A 23,548-nucleotide genomic window follows, 5' to 3' on the forward strand; every position below is an offset into this window, starting at 1 on the left:
ATTATATTAGACACATCTGCAAAATTGCTACTTGGTTAGATAGAAGGCAGTTTGAGTTTAGGAAAGGTTATTCCAGTGAGGCTCAACCTGCAGGATTCCAAAATGATATAGCAGATACTTTAGATTCAGGAGGTAAAATGGATTGTATCGCTATTTACCTATCAAGGCTTCTGATAGGGTAGATCATGGGAGATTAATGATGAAAATGAGGGCTACTGGACTAGACAACAGAGTGGTTGAATGGACAGCTACATTTCTAGAAAACAGAACTCAGGGAATTCTCAATTATTCACTACTGCTCTGCATTTAGGGCAGTCGAAGTTTTATCTGATACTCTAATGATTGGTGTGGGGGGGGGAAGGAGGGGTCCTAAAGGGCAACATTATTGGACCTTTATGTCTCCTTATATATATAAAAAATATGAGTAAAAAAAACTGGAAAAAACAGGTAAGGCTATTTGCAGATGATGTTATAGGTATAGAGTAGTAAATAAGTTTCAGGATTGTGAGCGACTACAAAAAGACCTAAGATAATGTTGTGAGATAGACAGCAGACAATGATTGGTAAACAGAATGAAAAGTCAGGTTGTAAGTTCCACCAAGAGGAAACATCCTCCCAGTTTCAATTATTGCATTGATGGGGTGACAGTACCTCTTGGGGATCACTGTAAGTACATAGGTGTTAATATAAGGAATGATCTTCATTGGAATAATCACATTAACGAAGTTATAATTAAAGATTACAGATCTCTTCAAATGGTAACAGGGTTATTTAGGGGTTGTAATAAGGATGTAAAGGAGGCCAATTAGAATATGGTTCCAGTGTATGGGACCTACACTAGGACTACTTGATATGAGAACTGGAAAAGATACAAGGGAAAGCAACACACTTTGTTCTTGGTGATTTCCAACAAAGGAGTGGTGTTATGAAAATACTGTAATGTTTGGGCTGGGACGAGTTGGGAGTAAGGAGATGAGACACTTTACTAAGTGGTGTTTGACTTCAAAACTACCTTGAAGTATTAAATAATTTTAGCCTTTTTATTCAATTTACTATGGAGATACAACAGAACCATAAACTGAAATACTTGGTTCTCACTATAAACAGGAATGATGATCATCTGTCATTTAGCATGTACAGGAAACCTATACAAACTAGGAAAATTATAAGACATAGTTCAGCTCATTCCACCTCCCACAAACGCACACCCCTGTGATAGCATGATATATAGAGCTTTTAATATTCCTCTCCTGCAATCAGAAAGAAGAACAAGACGCTGTTCATTTAATTGCCAAAAGGAATGGATATAGCAGGGATTGTGTTGATAAATTAATTTTCAAAATAAAACACATGTCAAAATCAAGTTTAATCAAGGAAACTAAACACAAAAGAGAGTAGGCAACATCAACCTATAACATACATACATACATACATACATACATACATACATACATACATACATACATACATACATACATACATTATCATTATAGACTATTATGCCTTTCAGCGTTCAGTCTGCAAGCTTCTGTGGATTTACTAAACGTTTCCACAGTCCTCTATTTGCAACTAGTGCTGTGGCCTCACTGAGTTCTATACCTTTTATCTTTAAATCGTTAGAAACTGAGTCTAACCATTGTCATCTTGGTCTCCCTCTACTTCTCTTACCCTCCATAACAGAGTCCATTATTCTCCAAGGTAACCTATCCTCCTCCATTTGCCTCACATGATCCCACCACCGAAGCCGGTTTATGCATACAGCTTCATCCATCGAGTTCATTCCTAAATTAGCCTTTATCTACACATTCCGAGTATCCTCCTGCCATTGTTCCCACCTCTTTGTACCAGCAATCATTCTCGCTACTTTCATGTCTGTTACTTCTAACTTATGAATACGATATACTGACTCCACCCAGTTTTTGCTCCCGTATAGCAAAGTTGGTCTGAAAACACACCGATGTAAAGATAGTTTCGTCTGGGAACTGACTTCCTTCTTACAAAGTACTGTTGATCACAACTGCGAGCTTACTGCATTAGCTTTACTACACCTTGACTCAATCTCACTTACTATATTACCATCCTGGGAGAACACACAGCCTAAATACTTGAAATTATCGACCTGTTCTAGCTTTGTTTCACCAATTTGACATTCATTTCTGTTGATTTCTTACTAATAACATCAATTTAGTCTTCTAAAGGCTAATTTTCATTCCATACTCATTGCACCTATTTTCAAGTTCCAAGATATTTGACTGCAGGCTTTCGACACAATCTGCCATTAAGACCAAGTCGTCAGCATAGGCCAGAATGCTTACCAAATTTCCACCTAACTGAATCCTTCCCTGCCATTTTATACATTTCAGCAGATGATCAATGTAAACTACGAACAGCAAAGGTGAAGGATTACAGCTTTGTCTAACCCCTGTAAGTACCCTGAACCAAGAACTCATTCTACCATCAATTCTCACTGAAGCCCAATTGTCAACATAAATGCCTTTGATTGATTTTAATAACCTACTTTTAATTCCATAGTCCTCCAGTATGGTGAACATCTTTTCCCTCGGTACCCACTCATATGCTTTCTCTACATCTACGAAACATAAACACAACTGCCTATTCCTCTCGTAGTTTTTTTCAATTACCTGGCGCATACTGGAAATCTGATCCTGACAGCCCCTCTGCGGTCTGAAACCACACTGATTTTCATCCAACTTCCTCTGAACCACTGATCGCACCCTCCCTTCCAAGATGTCAGTGAATACTTTGCCTGGTATACTAATCAAAGAAATACCTCGATAGTTGTTGCAATTCTTCCTGTTCCCTTGCTTATAGATAGGTGCGATTACTGCTTTTATCCAGTCCGGAGGTACCTTACCAATACTCCACGCTAATCTTACTACTCTCTCAAGCCATTTCATCCCTGCCTTCCCACTATATTTCACCATTTCAGGTCTAATTTCATCTACTCCTGCTGCTTTATGAAAATGGAGTTTATTTACCATCCTTTCCACTTCCTCAAGCGTAATTTCACCAACATCATTTTCCTCCTGCCCATGAGCTTGGCTGTTCGCAACACCACCAAGAAGATTTCCTTTTATGTTGAGAAGATGTTCAAAATATTCCTTCCACCTCTCCAGTGATTCCCTGGGATCTATTATGAGTTCACCTGAATTACTCAAAACGCTGTTCATTTCCTTTTTCCCTCCCTTCCTAAGATTCTTTATTACTGTCCAAAAAGGTTTCCCTGCTGCTTGACCTAGCCTTTCCAGGTTATTACCAAAATCTTCCCACAACTTCTTTTTGGATTCAACAACTATTTGTTTTGCTCTGTTTCTTACATCTATGTACAAATCCCTGTCTGCCTCGGCCCTTGTTTGGAGCCATTTCTGATAAGCCTTCTTTTTACGTTTACATGCTGCTCTCACTTCATCATTCCATCAAGACGTTCTCCTTTTCCCATCTTTACAAACAGTTGTTCCTAGGCATTCCCTTCCTGTTTCTACTACAACATCCCTGTATGCCACCCATTCACTTTCTATATCCTGAACCTGCTTATTGTCTACTGTTCGAAACTTCTCACTAATCATATCCATGTTTTTCCGTCTAATTTCCTCGTCCTGTAGATTTTCTATCCTTATTCGTTTGCAGACAGATTTCACTTTCTCTATCCTAGTCCTAGAGATACTTAGTTCAATACAGATCAAATAGTGACCTGTATCATAGAAATATCCCCAGAAAACTCATACAACCTTAACAGATTTCCTGAATTCGAAGTCTGTTAAGATATAGTCTATTATGGATTTGGTACCCTAGCCTCCCATGTGTAGCGGTGAATAGCCTTATGCTTGAAGAATGTATTCGTAACTGCTAGACCCAGACTAGCGCAGAAGTCCAACAAACGCTTCCCATTTCCATTAGTTTCCATATCTTCCCTACATTTACCAATCACCCTTTCGTATCCTTCAGTTCTATTTCCAATAACATTAATCAAATCACCAACATGTTTAAGACGTTTGACATAAAGATAACTTTCAGAACAACTAATATTAATTTTGCACATTTTTATAATTCAACTTTGATCAATAAAAACAACAGATTTAATAATTCTGGGATCTATAGACTACAATGTCCTACACGTCCAGCGACTTAGATTGGGCAAACAGGATGAATTTTTTATAATAGTAGCCTACAAGATACTTTCTATACCACTCAAGCATAGGATAGAAGAACACATAGATAAACAATTAGTAGAATGTCAAGTTGGCTTACGAAAGGAGCGGTCATGTGCAGAACAGATTTTTACCATCAAGACCTTAATAAAAACTAAGACATTAGCAGCAGACAAGAAAGTGATAATGACATTAGTGGATTTCAAAAAAGCATACGAATCAATAGACCGGGTCACACTAATGGAAGTGCTTAAGACAACAACCCTGATTCATCAAACACTAAATAACACACAATCGCAGGTAAAATTTTTAGGAGAACTGTCAGAGCCCTTTGAAATCAAAGCAGGTGTGAGACAAGGAGATGGACTCTATCCAATTTTGTTCAACTGTGTTTTAGAGAGAGTTATCAGGGAATGGCGAAACGAAATGAGCAAGTTCAACTTTCCAAAGATTAGGTCACAAGAGAACTGGGCTTAAATTTGAATGCCTCGCATTTGCAGATGATATAGTCTTTTTTGCAGAGAATTTGCAAATTGCAACTAAGCAGACTGAAGTCCTCAAAGAAACAGCAAACAAAACAGGATTGCAAATATCTTTCGAGAAGACAGAGTACATGAACAAAAATACCACTGACCCAACCTGGACAATGAGGACGAAGTACGGTGACATCAAAAGAGCTACAAAATTTAAGTACCTAGGAGAGATTTTGACTCCAAACATGAATTAGAAAGAAGCAATTCAAGAATGTGCAATAAAAATGGAAACTGCATTTAGATTATGTCAGAACACCTACAAATCTAAGTCACTCTCCTACCAGGCCAAATTCAAGCACTACAGCATGATAGTCAAACTTGAATGTTTATACGCAGCTGAGACAATAGCCACGAAGGGACTTTCAGATTTGGAAAAGAAAGAAAGGAGGTTTCTTAGAAAGATTGTTGGACCCAGAAAATCATCAGACAAGTTTACATTTCACATGAGACCAAACCAGGAACTATACCAACAATTTGAAAACACCAACACCACAATGAAAAAGAGGAGATTGATTTTCTGCGGACATATTAAAAGGATGGGATCAGAGAGACTCGCCAACAGCATCCTCACCTTCCAAGGGAACAGGAAGACATAAGTCCCATGGGTAAAAGAAGTCCACCAAGAGATTTAGAAAAATGTGGAATCACGTCAGAAGATATAACAAACAGAAAAATCTTCAGGCAGAGAGTTGCGGAAGTGAAGGACCTAGCTGATGAGAAAATGAGGAAGAATAGAGTATTCTCGGCTGAAGAACGAACACGAGCAAGCCAACGGATGAGGGATTACTGGCGAAAGAGGAAGGAGAAAGAACTTGAGAAAGCAATGGAAGTTGCGTAATCGCAGCCCATAGATGGCTGAAACAAAAATAAGAAGAAGAAGAAGAAGTAATAATAATGTTATTTGCTTTACATCACACTAACTACTTTTATGGTTTATGGAGATGCCAAGGTGACAGAATTTAGTCCTGCATGAGTTCTTTTATGTGTCAGTAAATCTACCTAAACGAGGCTGATGTATTTTAGCACCTTCAAATACCACAAGGGTGAGCCAGGATTGAACCTGCCACGTTGGGGTCAGAAGGCCAGCGCCTCAACCGTCTGAGCAACTCAGTCTTGCGGACAAACTTTTAATATGCAATATATATTGAGCACATAAATCCAATGACACATAATCATTTCTCAGCTGTGGGGCAACACATGAAGGATTCTGGTCATAACTTTTCCGATATTTGTCAAAATTTACAAATATTTAAAAGATACATAAGGGGTCCCTACTCAATACTACAGAAGACTTTCATATTTCTGGACCAAAAAACCAATTCTAATCATAATTTAAATGAACCACTAGATAAAGTTAATACCTTGTACAAAATGGTTTACCCCTTCGTCATGAAAATATATTAAAGAACATAGTTATGTACTCTCCAGCTTGCAATTCCCTCGAGCCTCTCCTCCTAGTCCAAACAATGCTCCTCCTCCTTCCCCTACACCGACTCCAGACTCACCGAGATACAAGCTCTGCACCAAAACAAACAAGCAAATTACAGCTAACACTTTTTTTTTTTTTTTACAAGTTGCTTTACGTCCCACCGACATAGATAGGTCTTATGGCGAAGATGGGATAGGAAAGGCCTAGGAATTGGAAGGAATCGGGCGTGGCCTTAATTAAGGTAAAGCCCCGGCATTTGCCTGGTGTGAAAATGGAAAACCACGGAAAACCATCTTCAGGGCTGCCGACAGTGGGGCTTGAACCCACTATCTCCCGATTTCTGGATACTGGCCGCATTTCAGCGACTGCAGCTATCGAGCTCAGTGCTGACACTTTCAGTGGTAGGAAAATGAGCGAGAAAGGGAGTAAGTACGGTCAAATAGCTTCTACACTCAGTGCTGTGATCTTTTATAAAGGCTCACTTTCATTTTTGTTCTTTTTTATTTACAGACATTCACATATTTTCAACACAAGTTGTATAATAGGCATCAAACTTCACAAGCTTAATGGTTCTCCGCACATAACGTCATAATAACAAGCAATAATCACCTTAAAGTATGTTCCCTTCGAAAACATCAATATATTGCCAAGATTAGACAGAACTTTTTAAACAAGGCCCATTTGATATTAGTTTAATATATACCAGAAAAGACAAATATATGCACAGTTCACAGCAGTGTTAAGAGTTCTACAAGAAAGAATTTCAGTCTTACTGCAGCATAATTTATTTATGTGTAACATTAGTTATTTTCAAAATGAATTTTTAAATCAGACACAGGACGTGAGCAATTATTTTCCTGAACCCTTTACAGTTTGATATTATGAAATATATGATATTTTATTCTAACTTTTTATATGTATGCATGTCATTGTATAATGGATCTTGATTTTAATATTTGAGCTGAAGATGACTCCATGATGAGTTGAGACTGGTCCTCTAGTGTAACAAATTTAGTTCAGTATATAACAAGTGTTGATTTGGTGGAACATCACTTTAAAGTAGTTCTGAAGTAATTAACATCAACATGGAAATGAAAATTATTTTTCAAGATTAAGTGGTATGTTCCAAGCTGTCAGTGGAGAGATGGCATGGAATGACATTAGTAGATGAATGATCTTGACTGGAGCTTTTAAAAGTAGGAAAGAACATATTATGGAGATAAAGTTGGAATTCAAGAGGACAAATGGGGGCAAATATTCACTTATAGGACAAGGAGTAAGGAATTGGAATAATTTATCAAGGGAAATGTTTAATAAATTTCCAAGTTCTTTGAAAACATTTAAGGAAAGGCTAGGTAAACAATTGATATGGAATCTGCCACCTGGGAGATAGCGCTAAATGCAGATCATTGGTGTCTGACTGATTGTCCCAAACAAGAAGAAATCACAGGATGTTACGGTTAGTTTGTGCATTTAGTGTTCCAGGATCTCCAGCCATAATTTGCTCAGAAACATGACCATTTCCTGAGAAACTGTGGCCCAAAATTATTACACAACAACAGTGACGTTCTGACCATTTGTTCTTTATGCATCTATTCAGTTTTTACAGTGTCTGACAGTATGTTGCACTGTTTGCTGCAGGCCTTTGCTGGAGAAATCTGATTAGTATTGAAAAAAAGGATTAATGTCCTTTTCATTGATCGTGGCAGAACTTTGAATGATTTTCATGAAGGATATATATGATGCTTCTATAGCATGGTGTTTTGTTTACTTTTCAGTTAGAAGAAATGATATACAGTTTTGTCCCATGTCGCTATTCGGAAGAAGAAAAACACTTCAGTGTGATACAGCATTAAGTACTGTTGAGAAAGGCCCACTCAACTACTTGTTTGTGCATCTGAAAACCACTCAAGCACATTCTGAACCCTGAATTCCTGCTCCAGGGAATGTTTTGTAACCATATGATCTCCCTTCATGGTTCTATCAACCTGTTCAAGAAATGTCAAGGTGATGGCAATGTGCAACTGCCAGGATCTTGTATCATCCTACTCACTTTTATGGTCTTCAGGGAATCCTAAGGAATTCTTGTGGAAAGCTTTTCATGATACATGATCTCAAACTATGGCAATCAGTCTGCTGTGACTATCAATGGGCCTGTATTACAGCATCCTGCTGCTCAAAGGAAGATTGTGTTATCACAATGTCATTTTCACATTACACCAACTCAACACTATAACTGACTGTCTTACCAAACAACAAAAAATGCCACAGGAATTGGTATAGCACTGAATTTTTCCTGGCCTGCATGACATAAGTAACCTGACACTGTCACATAGCATCGAGTAACTTATACTGTCAAGAATAATTTACAATGGACTATTAAATATCCACTTCAAGGAAATTTTTACAGAGCTCACTGCCTATTTTTTTTTTTTTTACTTGAACAAATTATATAGATTGAAAACCTAGCCAGCATTTCTGTAATATTTCACATACAGTGATCTATTTGAGGAAGACAAATCTAAGGAGACGCTACCCACAGAATCTAATTCTTGATTTTTTCCAGTCTGGAGTCAATATCATTATAAGTGATTGCACATTGTCTGTCCCTGCATCGCAACATTCAGCACTTTAGCCGAGGTCCTCAGAGGTCCGGGTACCATTCCCAATACTGTCAGACATTTATGAATAGCAGGAGGATTGGTATGTGGTTGAAACAGTACATGCAGTTCACATCCATTGAGGGTGTGCCTGAAAAGAGCTGCACTACCTCCAGTTTACTTTTCTTTAATTGCACATTAATGTAATAAGAAATATCAAATGTAACAGTTACTTTTATGAATTGATACTTACTTGCTTTAGTTTAACATCCACAACTTCCTTATTGTTCAAGAACCACTTGATGTCAGGCTTTGGGTCTCCATTTACAGAACATTCTAAAACTACTTTGTCACCTTCAGAAGCAAGAACATCAGTTAAAAGCTTATTAAATTTCGGAGCAGTTCCAGATGGCATTTCTGCAACTGTGAGTGACTGGACTCTGGTTGCTGGTTCTGTATCTCCAATAGCTGCAAACAAAGGTGTTATTATGTATTTCATATCAAAACTGTCTTCATAGTAATTATCATATGAAAATATATTTCAAATCAAAAGGATTGATGAATGATTAGGCAGTGTTTGAAAGTATTTCAATCAATTAAGGGTAAGATAATTAACAAATGTATGTACAAAAATGTATAAGTTTCCTTTTATATAGGCTAAGGAGCAGTAAGGTAGAAAAAGAACTTAAAGGAACTAATGAACATTTAGAAAAAGATTTCTGTTATCCATATTCAGACTGATTACCAATATCAAGGTAAATACATACAAAACATGTAAGAAATGACAGACATCTTACTACTACCTATATCAGACATCCTAAATCTTGTTCACCGCAGTGATGAAATTTTATTTGGTTGATTACAGTACAGATAGTTTAACTGGACATCTTGTTTGCAATCAACTGCCAAAAAACATTACGTTCAGAAAATGACATAAAATGTCTACAGATGTGGTCTATTATGCAATTTATCTTCCACATTATTATTATTATTATTATTATTATTATTATTATTATTATTATTATTATTATTATTATTATTATTATTATTATTATTATTATTAATATTATTATTATTATTATCATCGTCAGTGTTCTCCCCTGAAAATTTTGTCAGCTGGGTGGCAGGAATGGGTAACCAGGTGGGGAATACTAAGTAAAAAATGTGAATATGATGAAATTTCAATTTAGTCCCCTCAAGGCATTAATAATTTTAATGCCAAAATTGAACTATTTTGGTGTTATCACAAAGTAGACAAAACGGAGTATTTTGAACGACTAGCATTCTACTGTTTGTTCACAGTCGTATAACACCAGCGCTTACTACTCGGTTCGTGACCGTGGGTGGATTCGAGTGCCAGCATGCGATTCCACGCTAATACCGCTCGCACACAACACTTCGTGATAATCAAGCAGAACATTTGAATTCTGATGTAATTGATGCAATTATTCTGACAATAATGTAGACTTATAATTTAATTAAATAGTTGTACAGTATTTACATTCTAATTTGGAACCCCTAATGACTCAAATATGTAACTAACACGTATCTACGTTATGTTAGCCGGGCGGTCTGTAAAAACAGCAGGGCAGTGTGTCCATTAAAAAGGTCCTAGGGAGAACACTGTTTATTATTATTATTATTATTATTATTATTATTATTTTTATTATTATTATTATTATTATTATTATTATTATTATTATTATTATTATTATTATTATTATTATTATTATTATTATATCAATACAGCCAGAGGCTTGCACAAGTTTCTTTACAATGTAGTCAAACATGGATGATAACTAGCTCAGAAACAAAGAGACTAGAAGATTTTGAAATGTGGTGTTACAGAAGAATGCTGAAAGTGAGATGGATAGATCACATCATGAATGAAGAGGTAATGAATCGAATTGGTGAGAGGAGATCGATTTGGCTAAATGTGATAAGAAGAAGGGGTAGAATGATAGGAAGACACCCAGGACCTATTCAGTTGGTTTTTGAGGGAAGAGTAGGTGGTAAGAACGGTAGGGGTAGACCAAGGTATGAATATGAGAAGCAGATTACAGCAGATGTAAGATGCAGCAGTTATGTAGAAATGAGAATGTTAGCATAGGATAGGGTGGCATGGAGAGTTGCATCAAACCAGTCTCTGGACTTATGACTCATACATGTAGCCAAAAATTCTTCAATCTCAGCTGTTGTTCTTCCACTGAGACATTGTGCGGTTTAGCAGGATGTCTCTCTGGATTCTTCCTGAAGATGGTTCTGTCTTGAATTTCATTGCAGTTTATGACTCCTTTTATATCTTCATGTACTTATTTCAACCAACGGAGATGAGTTTTCAATTTCTCCTGAAAAGCGAGTATTCTATGTGACCTTCCATCCAGGCTCATTTTCTTTAGGTGTCCGTGATAGGTCAGCCTCCCCCTTCTGATTGTGGTGGTAGTCTTCTCTGTTCTCTCATACAGTTCCCTATTGGACCTTAATAAAATGTAAAACCTTTCTTCAATTTCTTCAGTCCGAGAATTTTTCTGAAAAAATTCCTCCTCTTTTCTCAATTGTGGGATCATTTATTTCAGCTAGTATCTCTGCAGTGTAGAGGCATTCTGACCTGACTACAAGCAGAAGAGCCTTAATTTTGCCTGGAAGGAGATCAATCTGGACCTGTAAGTATAATGGCACAGTTTAAAGGCCATTTTCAACCTCTTTGCTCCTTCTCCTACTGATTCTTTTTCACTGCCATTGGAAGTAAGGATCTTGCCCAGGTATTTAAATTTCTCAGTCCTCTGGGTACTTTCAAACACCATTTCAATCTTGCAGGTAAAATCCGTTTTAGTCAAGTCCATATGCACTGTCTTTATTTAATGAGATCATCATCATCAGAGATCGAATACTTTCAATACTCAAAAGTCATTAATAGTCTAGACCTGTTGAACAATTCTACTGTACAGTACATGAGCTTGATACTTTTCTGATAGTTTGTTATTACACCAATTTTTAATTAATATTATTATTTAGTCACATATAGCACATATATTGCAAGGAACATATGTCTCATTCATAAACTTCAAAATAACAGGCAGCAAGAAACTGGGTGCATTCTAAGCCGATCCGATAATAAAAAAGGCCTCCCTTCCTTATAAATCCAGATCACACGCCTCTAATCCTAACGTGATACATGCACGGAGCACTGCTGTACTCCACAATTAGATTTATGTATGGCACTACATAAAATAAGGTATTCCATCATATTTTGGTTTAAATGAAACATGTCAACGTATGTCATTATATTTACTAAAATCTTTTTACAACGCACACAGAAATAATGAGAGTATGATACAGAAGATATATTCATCTTTAGGACTATGCAACTGTTTACAGTTTTCTGAAAAAGGTTCATTTAGTTAATAGTCAGATTCTATTACTGCATGTACTTCTAACAGCACAGTCTGAATAAGGCAAGAAAAAACTGTTCTGTCGTGGAGGAACTAATTGGAATACTTTGACAATACAGAGACACTAACACTCTTTAGGAACACATTCAGAGTTGAAAATACCACCAGTACAATGCAAGTTAAAGGGAAAAGTTCTTCATAGTCAGACCTGTGAATGGAGCTGTACTTCCTTATCCATTGAAACTAAAATCCACACTAAAATGAGTGGTCAAAGCAACTGGCATGTCGTGTATATCTATCCGGTGAATCAAGAATGAAATGGAGAGTATCCTGGCAGGTGAATTCTCATGATTTTCAACACCTCATTAGGAAATGCCAAGAAGAAAGGGAAGGCCATTTTAGATAGTTTTTCACCATGTTGTAAATAATTTCTATGTTACAGAGAAACAATACTCACTTAAAAGAAAATTCACAAAATTACAGATTTCTATAAACAAATCAATTCTGTAAAATTCTTCGCATTCTAAGATTTTGGTGGAAAAAGGCAAAATATAACCAAAAAAGTTCTACAGGAACAAAGCAGTATCAGGGACAAAAATATTGCTTATGTAAGAAGTACCCAGAAGTACAGGAAGGAGTGTTGTCAAATTATCTCTATGGATGAAACTTACATTCACACAACACATCCCACACGGCACCGTAAGGTTGGAGTGATAATTCACTATAGGGTTAATTTAATCCTGTTTCAAAAGGAAACAAAATTATCATAATCCATACTGACGGGGAGGGCGGTTTTGTACCGAATGCCTACCTAAGATCTAGATCTGGCCAGAATGACAATGACATTGATTTCAAAAATTATAAAAAGAGGCTCAGGGAGAGATTAATGCCGAGTTTACTACCAAACCGCCCTCATTATGGGTAATGCTCCTTACTACAAGTAGCTAACCATGCTCTAACATCAAACTCCAAGAGAAGAGAAATTATGTCCTTGTTAACAAAAAAGGGAATTCCTTTTCATGAGGATGTGCTGAGACTCCAGTTATATTGATTAACTTGAAATGACTAAACTGATTCAGTGCACTTGTCAAAAGGAGAGTATATTAGCCGAACATGGTGATCCTTGCTTGCACTCTCCTATGCATGTTTATTTCATCACCATATTTTTGCCTGCTTCTACTGCATCGCTCTTCCCCTCTGTGTTATTCCTCTCCTGCTCATGTAATTATTCTCGTCTATTTGCATGTACTGTACGCCGCTACACTTTTTCAGAGTGTTTAGAAAATCACATTGTTGTTAAACAAAGCTTGAGGCTGATTGATAAATTGCAGAGGAACATGACAGGAAGGTACAGAGAGTATCAAGGTCACCTGTATACTAGTGCTTAGTAATGCACACACTAAAAATAGTGAATCATTATTGTGCTCTGCATGTGCACTGGAGGGTTATATTTCTGCAGATGGTCTGGTGGAATGGCAACCAACAGGAAAGGCACAGATTTAAACCTTTTCCTGGAGGGAACTCTATTGCAGTCTGTTTCTAACTTCAAATACCTTGGAAGTATCACTTCAAAAGATAACAAAGTACACTAAGAAATACTTAACAGGACACAGAAAGCTTCTCAATTTTATTTTCAAGTTAGAAATCTACTCTGGGATGATAAAATATCCCAGAAAGCAAAACTGACCATGTTTTATACCTACTTCATTCCAATTCTCACAAATGGACTCGGAACATGTACCCTACATAGCAAGGCTACTAGTAAAATACAGTCAACAGAAATGAAATTCATCAGAACAGTGAACCAAAAGACGAGGAAGGACAATATTAGAAATGAGGCGAACAGGAAAGAGGTTGGCATCAAAATACCTGTTACCAAGTTTTTAGGAAGACACAGGCTACAACAGTTTGGACATGTTATGAGGATGGACGGAACAAGAACAGCAAGGAATTAATTTAACAGAAGTGAAAGAGGAGAGGACAGTTGAGAGGCCAAGGAATAGATGGATAAACACAGTGAAATCGGAGGTCAGCAAGAGGAATATCAAGTAGGAAGACATAGAGGAACAGAAACTATACTTTGACAGGAAGAAGTGGTGAGCGCTCCTTCACCACACCCAGGAAACTGGAGCTGGAAAATGATGATGATGATGATGATGCTTGTTGTTTTAAGGGGCCTAACATCGAAGGTCATCGGCCCCACTGGAAAAATGATGATGGTCTGGTGAAATAGCAGGTAGCAAGACATTGGGCAATTTGCAGAGGATTAAATGGAAGTCCATGCGCACCTCAAGGCAGCAGATGGAGAAAATGAAGAATGGGGAATGAAAATAAGTGAGGAGAAGAGCAACCCAGTAGTGATGGTAAGAGGCAAGATAAGAGGAAAAGGAGCAGGAAGGAAAAGGTTTCATCTTGCACATATGAAATCTATAATGTGCATGTATGAAATCAATAATTATACATACATTTAACTGTGAGATTACACTTGCTGGATGCTTCTCCGGCAGAATTAATAGCTACCACTTTGTATTCACCAGCATCCTCTAAGTAGGCTTCATGAATGATAAGAGAACAACGATCGCCTTGAAACAGGAGTTCAAAATCTGATGATTCTTTTACAGGGCGTTCATCATGATACCAAATTACCTAAAAAAACAAAATTTCTTGATTAATATGAACATGAATTATAAAACAAATGATCTGAATGAACAATTTCAGAATGAATCAGAGAGAGTGAGGGAAAAAAAAGTGACAGAGTGGAGGAAGGGCTAATGTAAATGGTATAAACAAAGAAACCTCTAATTCCTAGTGGAATACCTTAAGTGTACAGTTACAAGAATCAACAAATTCAACCATTTTTTGGTCCTAGATTTTCCATATTAACTATGACAATACTAATACTCAAAGGGTCTTTACTGGGTCTGCCCTGGCTATACTTAATACAGTACATACAATGACAAATGAAGTTGTTGTCGTCTACATTAAACGTACATGGTTCAAGAAAGAACCATTCTCTTCATCTGCTATCACAAATAATAATAATAATAATAATAATAATAATAATAATAATAATAATAATAATAATAATAATAAGTTTTTAGATATATTTTAGTATGTGTTGAAATAATATTTATGGTCCAGATATGTATGGATATTTTAAATATTTGTGGTACCTGACGAAGAGAATGGTTCTTTCTCGAAGCAGTCCACTATTTCAAGGTTCTCACTTCCAATATTTGAGATTGCTTTCCCTACTCTGTCACTACTTGTTATCATCTGGTAAAAGGGTCATTCTGTTAACCGTGTACCGTTCACCGGATGCTGATGTGGAGATTTACTTAGGAAAATTAGATCTAGTCCTTCATAACATTTTCAGTAGGAATAGCAGCACAGCAGTAATACTTTGCTGTGATTTTAATATAGATTTCGCTGAAGATAACCTTCCGTTCACATCACAACTACTGCATGTTCTTCAAAGCTGTAATCTAAAACACTTCATTTTTACACCCACCCAGGTAACTGCCACCTAAGCTACAACGATAGATAACATTTGTATTAATTTTCATTGTTCTAAAATGCAAGCATCCAATATAAATTTTGGATTATCACATCAACATGCTCAAATTTTGCAACTAGAAATTGAGAATGTTAACAAGCATTCAACCAAAATGAAGCAAGCACAATTAACTCGTTTTTTTCTCTGCAGCTGCATGTGGCAGTTTCATTGAAAGTCTTAAACTTCATACCTGGGCTCCAATAACACTTGGTGATAGCATTGACCAAAAGTATAGAACCTTTTTAAGAATTTTTTTTACACAATTTGAATTTCATTTTCCAAAAAAAAAAAAAAAAAAAAATCCAGTAATTAATGAAACTTCAAAAAAGCCATGGATCACGAAACGTATACAGATTTCAAGTCAAAAATATAAATTACTAAGTAGATTAGCACAGCAGAGTTGTGACCTGTATTTTTGTAAGTATGTTAAGAACTACAAATCAGTCTATCGAAGAGTTCCTAGGGCGGCTAAGATAATGCACAATAACAAGAAAGTTAACGAGTCGTGCAATAAATCACGAACCTTATGGAATATAATCAAGGGAGAAACCAACAGACACACAGTTGGAAATAAAGTTGTGATGATGATGATGCTTGCTGTTTAAAAGGGCCTAACATCGAGGTCATCGACCCCTAATGGTACGAAATGAGACGAAATGTAATAACAAATTAAAAGTCCAAAATCCTTCACTGACCAGAATTCGAAACGTGAGGACGAAGAATGAATGGATGGATATGAATTCAAAACAATCAGTGGATTTGACCTGCAATGCCTCACATTCACAGTATTGCTGACAAAGGGACTGTTTCTATAGCACAATACTGAATCGATGATGCTTGTAGTCTAAAGGGGTCCAAAATCCAAGTAATCAGCTCCTCATAATGGCACTTATCGCTAGGAAAGTAGAACCATGGTATTTGCCATGTTGCGGTACTAACCAAAATAGCGTGGTCAGTCTCTTAGAGTATTTTTTCAAAATCACATCGATGTCACCTGTTTGGCCCATGGATGGCATAGTATTGCAGAAAAGGTACGTATTCTCTTTCCATCTGTCAACAAAGTATTTTCAAGTGGGAAAAAATCTGTTCCTAAAAGCACCAGCTCGTGTACAGTTGTAGAAAATTCATCTGCCTCAGGTTTCTCTTCCGTCGGAACCTGTTCTAACAAGATGGGGAACTTGGTTATCCGCAATATCGTTCTACCAGGAGAATTTAAATCAAGTGAAAGGTGTAGTTAAAGGTATTGACGATAGTCATACTGCGTGTGTTCGTGAAGCAAAGGGCGCATTTGAATCTGAAACTGTATATAAATATATCAGTTTTGTCCATGTGCATGATTCGTCAATTTCGAAGGCGATTAAGTGTCTAGAGACTCACGGTGCACCCCTGCACGAATCCCTTCAGTTAATTTAAAACACCCGTTAGTTCTTTAAGCGGTGTACGTGGTGAAACTGTAGAAAAAGTTAAAAGGAAACTCAGTGCGGTGTTGGACTCAAACCCAGGACTAATAATAATAATAATAATAATAATAATAATAATAATAATCATATGGCCTCAGCTACTGTGTGCAGACATTTCAATTTGATGCTATCTGGCTGTCTGCTCGTCAATTTTGACGTTCCGTTTCACTCTAGGCCCACTAGATGGCAGACTGAGTAAACCGAAACTCTCTTGGGCATCTATGGCTGAGATTTAATTAATTTTGTCGGGTAAACACCAAATGTGTCACCAGAGATCTTTTACATGCTGATATCGTACGACATGGAGTGTCGAATGGACTTTTTTCTGCCCTTCAAAAATTCGACTACCTCTGCCGAGTTTGAACCCGCTATCTTGGGATCCGGAGGCCGACACTCTACCACTGATCCACAGAGGCAGCTAACCCAGGACTGAAGAAGATTCAATCCATAAGCAACTACATAAGTGGAATCAGGCAGGCTTTGCCAGAAGAATATTCTGGGTAGTCGTTGCCAGTGTACAAGTACTGCCCAGCGTGTAAATTAATTCTGTCCGACAACAGAAAGTCATTGGCCACTGAAAACCTTGAAAAACTTTTGATAACCTACTGCCATGCATCATTTTGCAAGGCATGAAACATGTTTATCAATTTAACACTGAGTTGAAATTAAATAATGCGTTTGGTAAGTGTATTTTGTTTTATTTTTAGTGCATATTTTCGTGCATATTTTTGACATTTTTGGTGCATATGTGCATGCATATTTTTGAAGTTTTTAGTGCATATGAATCTGGGCCCTAGACATGACATATATGACACATGTTGAAATCATTGTAAACAATTCTAAAATCTTTGTCCAAAGGAAAATTTGTGTCATATAAAATTCTAAAAACAACTCTTGTCTGGCACTGAAGTGGATCTTCTTCGTAAGAAAATTCGAGCATATGTTAGCTTGAGGCAATTGTCAATACAAGTCTTTGATAGACCAGATTGGTTGAAACGTTGAGGTTGGATTTTGTTTATTTTTGGTGGGGTAAAAAATATACTCCTTTTGTAAACTAAGTAAGTGATATGTTACAAACTGTCAGTGGAGAGATGGCGTGGAATGACATAAGTAGACAAATTAGTTTGAGTGGTGTCTTTTAAAGTAGGAAAGATCACAATAAGAAGATAAAGTTGGAATTCAAGAGGACCAATTGGGGCAAATATTTGTTTATAGGAAGGGGAGTTAGGGATTGGAATAAATTATCAAGGGAGATGTTTAATTAATTTTGAGTTTCTTTGTAATCAATTAAGAAAAGGCTAGGAAAACAACAGATAGGGAATGTGCCACCTGGGCGACTGCCCTAAATGCAGATCAGTATTGAGTGATGCCATATTTCTCAATTTTCTCATTCAGTATAAAAATTAGAAGCAAAGCCTGAAGGAATGAACACGAAGAATGTAGGAAAAGGGAACTATAAAAGAGGGGGCTTTAAAATCACCAAGCCAGAAGCAAACAAAATGTGGATGGTCTTCAATATTGTGAGTCCTTAAACATTATCAACAATAACATTACACTGGCTGACTACTGTTGTTAGTTCAGGTGTTCATTATCCCTTCTGCTGCTACTCATCTTTGTCAGATTGCATTACTGCTGCAATTATACGAAGACTAACCCCTCATCGATGGGTATGACTGCAGCCAACTCTAAAGAGAAGAGTTATTATTACTAAGTTTAGTATATCAATGCTCTTATTTCATTTGGAATCTATTATTATTTGGATATGTTCACACCAAGCAAGTGCCATCCACTATCTCAGTTCATTCATTCAAGAATTGCATACTTGTCAATTTATTTCCTATGGCATTTGTTATCTGAAATTTTGATTATTTGGCATATTCTTAAATCTCTCAATGGCCTGTAATCCAATATTTATGGTCGCCGTGACTATTTTCTTGACCTGAGGAGCAATTTCTAAATAATAATGTTATTGGCTTTATGTCCCACTAACCACTTTTACGGTTTCTGGAGACGCCGAGGTGCCAGCATTTAGTCCCGCAGGAGTTCTTTCACGTGCCAGTAAATCAACCAACACGGGGCTGACGTTTTTTAGCACCTTCAAATATCACCGGAGTGAGCCAGGATCGAACCTGTGGTGTCAGAAGGCCAGAGCCTCAACCACCTGAGCCACTCAGCCCGGCCAGCAATTTTTTTGTCACCCCCTACTATGAAGACTGACATAAGAGAATCCTCTTATTACAGTAAGACACTGCCTTCCCTAGGTCATCTTTTGAGAGGAAAACATATTATTGCATAAATGAGTCGGTAAAGGACAATTTAAACTAAAGCTACTGGGCTTGCATCATGCCTTATGAAAATAAAAAGTACATATACAGTACATTTTTGTACATCATTCAATGCTTTTATCCTTTACAGGTTGAATAGTACGAAGTACACCCACTAGTTTACCAGCCATGCTGTCTATTTAGATGATTGTGTGACAATAAAGGTGTTAGATCTCCTATCTACAACGAAGGTAAGTTTTTATCTAGCACTTTATGACTGAAAAGTGTCTATATCGATTTGGCAGATGCATTCACCAGCACCCCAATGTAGGGGTAGAATGCATGCCTCATATTCAGTGTCCCCAGGTTCAATTCCCAGCCAGTCCAGGGCAGAAGGATGGAATGAGGTTCACTCGGACTCTTGACACCAAGTGACGAGCTGTCTGTTACTACAAGTAGTGGGCCCAGTCAGGAAAGCCAAGCAGTATGGCTGAATATGACCGCATGGTGATCCAGCATCTGCAGGCCACCTACCAGGGCAACAGTCATCTCGGGAAGCCAGGGCTCTAATAATGGGTTGTTACACTGTGGGATTGTTTGTTGTTGCTCAATACTTAATGCATATTGTAATGTGTTCATGCAACTGCCTACCCTCTGGAAGCCCCCTTCAGTATTTCCTGGATGAGGTAGTTATCCATAAAGATGGCAAGTGCAAATACTTAGGTGTGAGATTTGAAAGTAATTTGCACTGGAAGGGTCATGTTGATGACATTGTTGGGAAAGCATAGAGGTTGTTACATGTCATAATGAGGCTACTTAAAGGATCCAACATAGAATTAAAAGAAAAAAGTTACTTAAGTATGATTCGTCCATTATTGGAATATGCAAACAATGTTTGGGATCCTCACCAAGAATACCTAATAAAAGAACTAGATGGTGTGCAGAGGAAAGCAGCAAGGTTTGTAACAGGGGATTTCAGGAGAAAGAGTAGTGTATCAGAAATGTTAAAGGAACTTGGTTGGGAAACTTTAAGTAAGAGAAGGGAGAAAACTAGACTCATAGGATTATATAGAGCCTATACAGGAGAAGAAGCATGGAGAGATATCCGTGAGAGGCTTCGGTTGGAAAATAATTATATTGGTAGAACTGACCACAAGTACAAAATTAGAAGGAATTTTAGCAGAAACGATTGGGGTAAATTTTCATTCATTGGGAAGGGCGCGAAGAAGTGGAACAGTTTACCAGGGGTAGTGTTTGATCCTTTTCCAAAATCGGTACAGATATTCAAGAAGAGAATAAACAACAACAGAGAAAATAAATGAAATGTTAGAGGGCATTCGACCAGTGCAGGATATTGTAAATAAAAAAATGTGTGTGATTAAATTAATTCCATCCCCTGGTCTATGGAGTTTGGACAGCCCAAGTAGGGGACTGCCTGTAGGGGTGAAGTACAGTGGGGACTTCGAGGGCCCTGGGACCGCTACGGTAGCTGTGAAGGCCCTTCAGGAACTCTGAAAAGTGGTGGCAAAAGGGGCTCTGGTTAAGACGCAGCAGGTCGTTATGCTACTTAGATTCCAAAATGGATAAAATATAAATATGTAAATAAATTCAATGTTAATTTTAATCTTATACCAGTTGTATATTATTACTAGAAGTAATTTCACATACTGTATATGAGTTGACTATGTTTGTAAGATATTATAAGTAGAATTTTGTAAACAATATAAATTCATTAAGGATGATGTGTGTGTTTAATAGAACAAATTATTAGCGTAAATTGTATAATATTGTATTCTAGGAAAATTTTCTTTGTCTCTTGTTAAATTTAAAATTTAGTGCTTGACAATAATGTATTTTAGTGTACCATTTGCCACCGAGGTAGACACCTCATTTGCAAATAATGAGGTGAGGTGAGGTGAGGTGAGGTGAGGTGAGGTGAGGTGAGGTGAGGTGAGGTGAGGTGAGGTGAGGTGAGGTGAGGTGAGGTGAGGTGAGATTTGATTTGATTTGATTTGATTTGATTTGATTTGATTTGATTTGATTTGATTTGATTTGATTTGATTTGATTTGATTTGATTTGATTCAATTCGATTCGATTCGATTCAATTCGATTTGATAAACAAGCCAGGCTGGGAATCTCCCAACCAGTCTGAGGGCATGTGGCGGCCTCCCCTTGCATTGCGCTTTTTGTCTGGTGTTTTTGTGGATTTTCTGGAAGCCAAAACATGAGGCGACTTTTGTAAATAGCCACTAATTATTAAGTATTGTAGTTCATGCGAGAGAGAGAGAGAATGTGTGTGTGTTTTTATGGATCTGCTAATTGGGTCATCCTAGGTTAAATTTGTCCAATAAAGACACTGGTTTATTCGTAACAGTATTCATTTTACATCTCCATGGCTTCAGCACTTTTATCCCCTACTTTTATCAGTGTTTTTAAAAGATTAGACAATCTTTTTTTCTCTGCTTCTACAGATTTTCTTGGGTAAAAATTGTGATAAAATCAAATGATTCATATGTGCCCTAGACTCAACAGGTGTATTCATTGTTTTGACTGATGTCATTACAGGTTAATTACACACTCAAAATACTTTTGTTCTTAAAAGCAGAGCTAGTTTAATTTCTTAGCCACATAAGACATTTTTTATCATATGTCTAATAAGAATTTGTTGTTTAAGCATAGTGTGAACCTATTCTTAATTAACATGGCTGATTGCTCAGTCCAGACAGTATAAAGTTTTGTCTTGTTCAGTATTAGGTGTAATTCAAAGAAGGTTTTTAACTTTTGAAATTATTTTCTTATACTCAAACTGGCACATTAAATGTGTGCAGTTCTTTCAATTTAAAAAAAAAATTTATCTAAGCCCAAATTTTTCAAAGAGAGTAGATGCCTTACAATATATAAAGGAAGTAATAAAAGTAAGAACCTTCATCAAACAACATTTGACAAGAGATTATCATGGATAAAATACATAATCATATTTACCTCAGGCTCAGGTTGTCCAATTATCACACAATCAAGTCTGACCTTCTTTCCTTCAAATACAGATATATCTTTCAGAGGAAGTTGAATTGCTGGTTTTATTGGTTCCATATCACTCGCAAGTTCGGAGTCGGAGGTTTCGGTTGGCAATCTGCCTTTCACAGAAACGTTGCATGTACATGTTGCTTCTCCTGCTAGGTTTTTTGCAGCAACTACATAAGTTCCAGCATCCTTTGGAAAAGCTTCACTTATGACCAAGGATGCTTTCTTATGTTCATAATTTAACTGAAAAATAAAAGTGAATTTGAAAAAAGGAACAGAGAAATTATGAAACTCATAGAATAATTTGAAATGATTCATTGGACTACTACACAATGTAATGTCCTAACCACCAGGTGATCACTAGTGAAAGCATTTTAAGGTGCAACACCTTTCCAAAAATACAGCTGTTTTTGTACAGATAGGTCAAAGTATATATTTGGAGACATGAAATGAAGCAAAATAAACATAATTTGTTGCACCTTTTGCACCTTTTTGTGAGTTACTACATGTTGCCACCTTCTCCATTATATTTCATGGCTTCAGCACTTTTACCCCCTACTTTTATCAGTGTTTTTAAAAGATTAGACAATCTTTTTTTCTCTGCTTCTACAGATTCTCTTGGGTAAAAATTGTGATAAAATCAAATGATTCATATGTGCCCTAGACTCAACAGATGCAGAAGCCATCAAGCAGGCCCAACAGTCATCAACAACCAAGACCTAGAGTTGGAACTTTACACAGTACAGGGCTACAAGTATTTGCCTTATGTGATTCAGAGTTTGGAAGAAGTTGATGAGTGTTAAGGAGAACCTTGATGGATTTGCTAAAGACAAATTCAAATTAAATTTGAAGAACAATCCAGATTTGGAAACCTTTACAACTTTAACTGAACTCCGTTTACGCGTTTAGACAAGATATATTTCATTGGTTTCTGTAGATGTCGAGCAGAGTTTCTCTCCTCTCTCTCTCTATATATAAGAATATATCGAGCTCAAAGCGCCAGGGACTTACTGTCAAAAACATTGATATGTTGTGTGGAATCCAATATAACAAGTTTATGAATTATTAGAACCCAGTAAATGGGATAAGGAAAGTTCATATAACTGTTTTTAACCCTTAATAA

General features: G+C 36.9%; 1 protein-coding gene across 2 annotated transcripts in view; it reads right to left on the reverse strand.

Annotated features, from left to right (window-relative positions):
- The window catches only part of LOC136863973 (titin), a 982,878-nt gene that overhangs the window by 104,281 nt on the left and 855,049 nt on the right, over positions 1-23,548 (reverse strand). For both annotated transcript variants that reach the window (XM_067140442.2, XM_067140441.2), the window contains 3 exons: positions 22,387-22,668; positions 14,589-14,769; positions 8,985-9,199 (listed from right to left, as the gene is read on the reverse strand). In XM_067140442.2, the coding sequence (XP_066996543.2) occupies positions 8,985-9,199; positions 14,589-14,769; positions 22,387-22,668 (678 nt within the window). The remainder of the gene's footprint in view (positions 1-8,984; positions 9,200-14,588; positions 14,770-22,386; positions 22,669-23,548) is intronic.

Source organism: Anabrus simplex, chromosome 2 (genome assembly GCF_040414725.1).
Source record: "Anabrus simplex isolate iqAnaSimp1 chromosome 2, ASM4041472v1, whole genome shotgun sequence".
In the NCBI taxonomy this organism is placed as follows: Eukaryota; Metazoa; Arthropoda; class Insecta; order Orthoptera; family Tettigoniidae; genus Anabrus; species Anabrus simplex.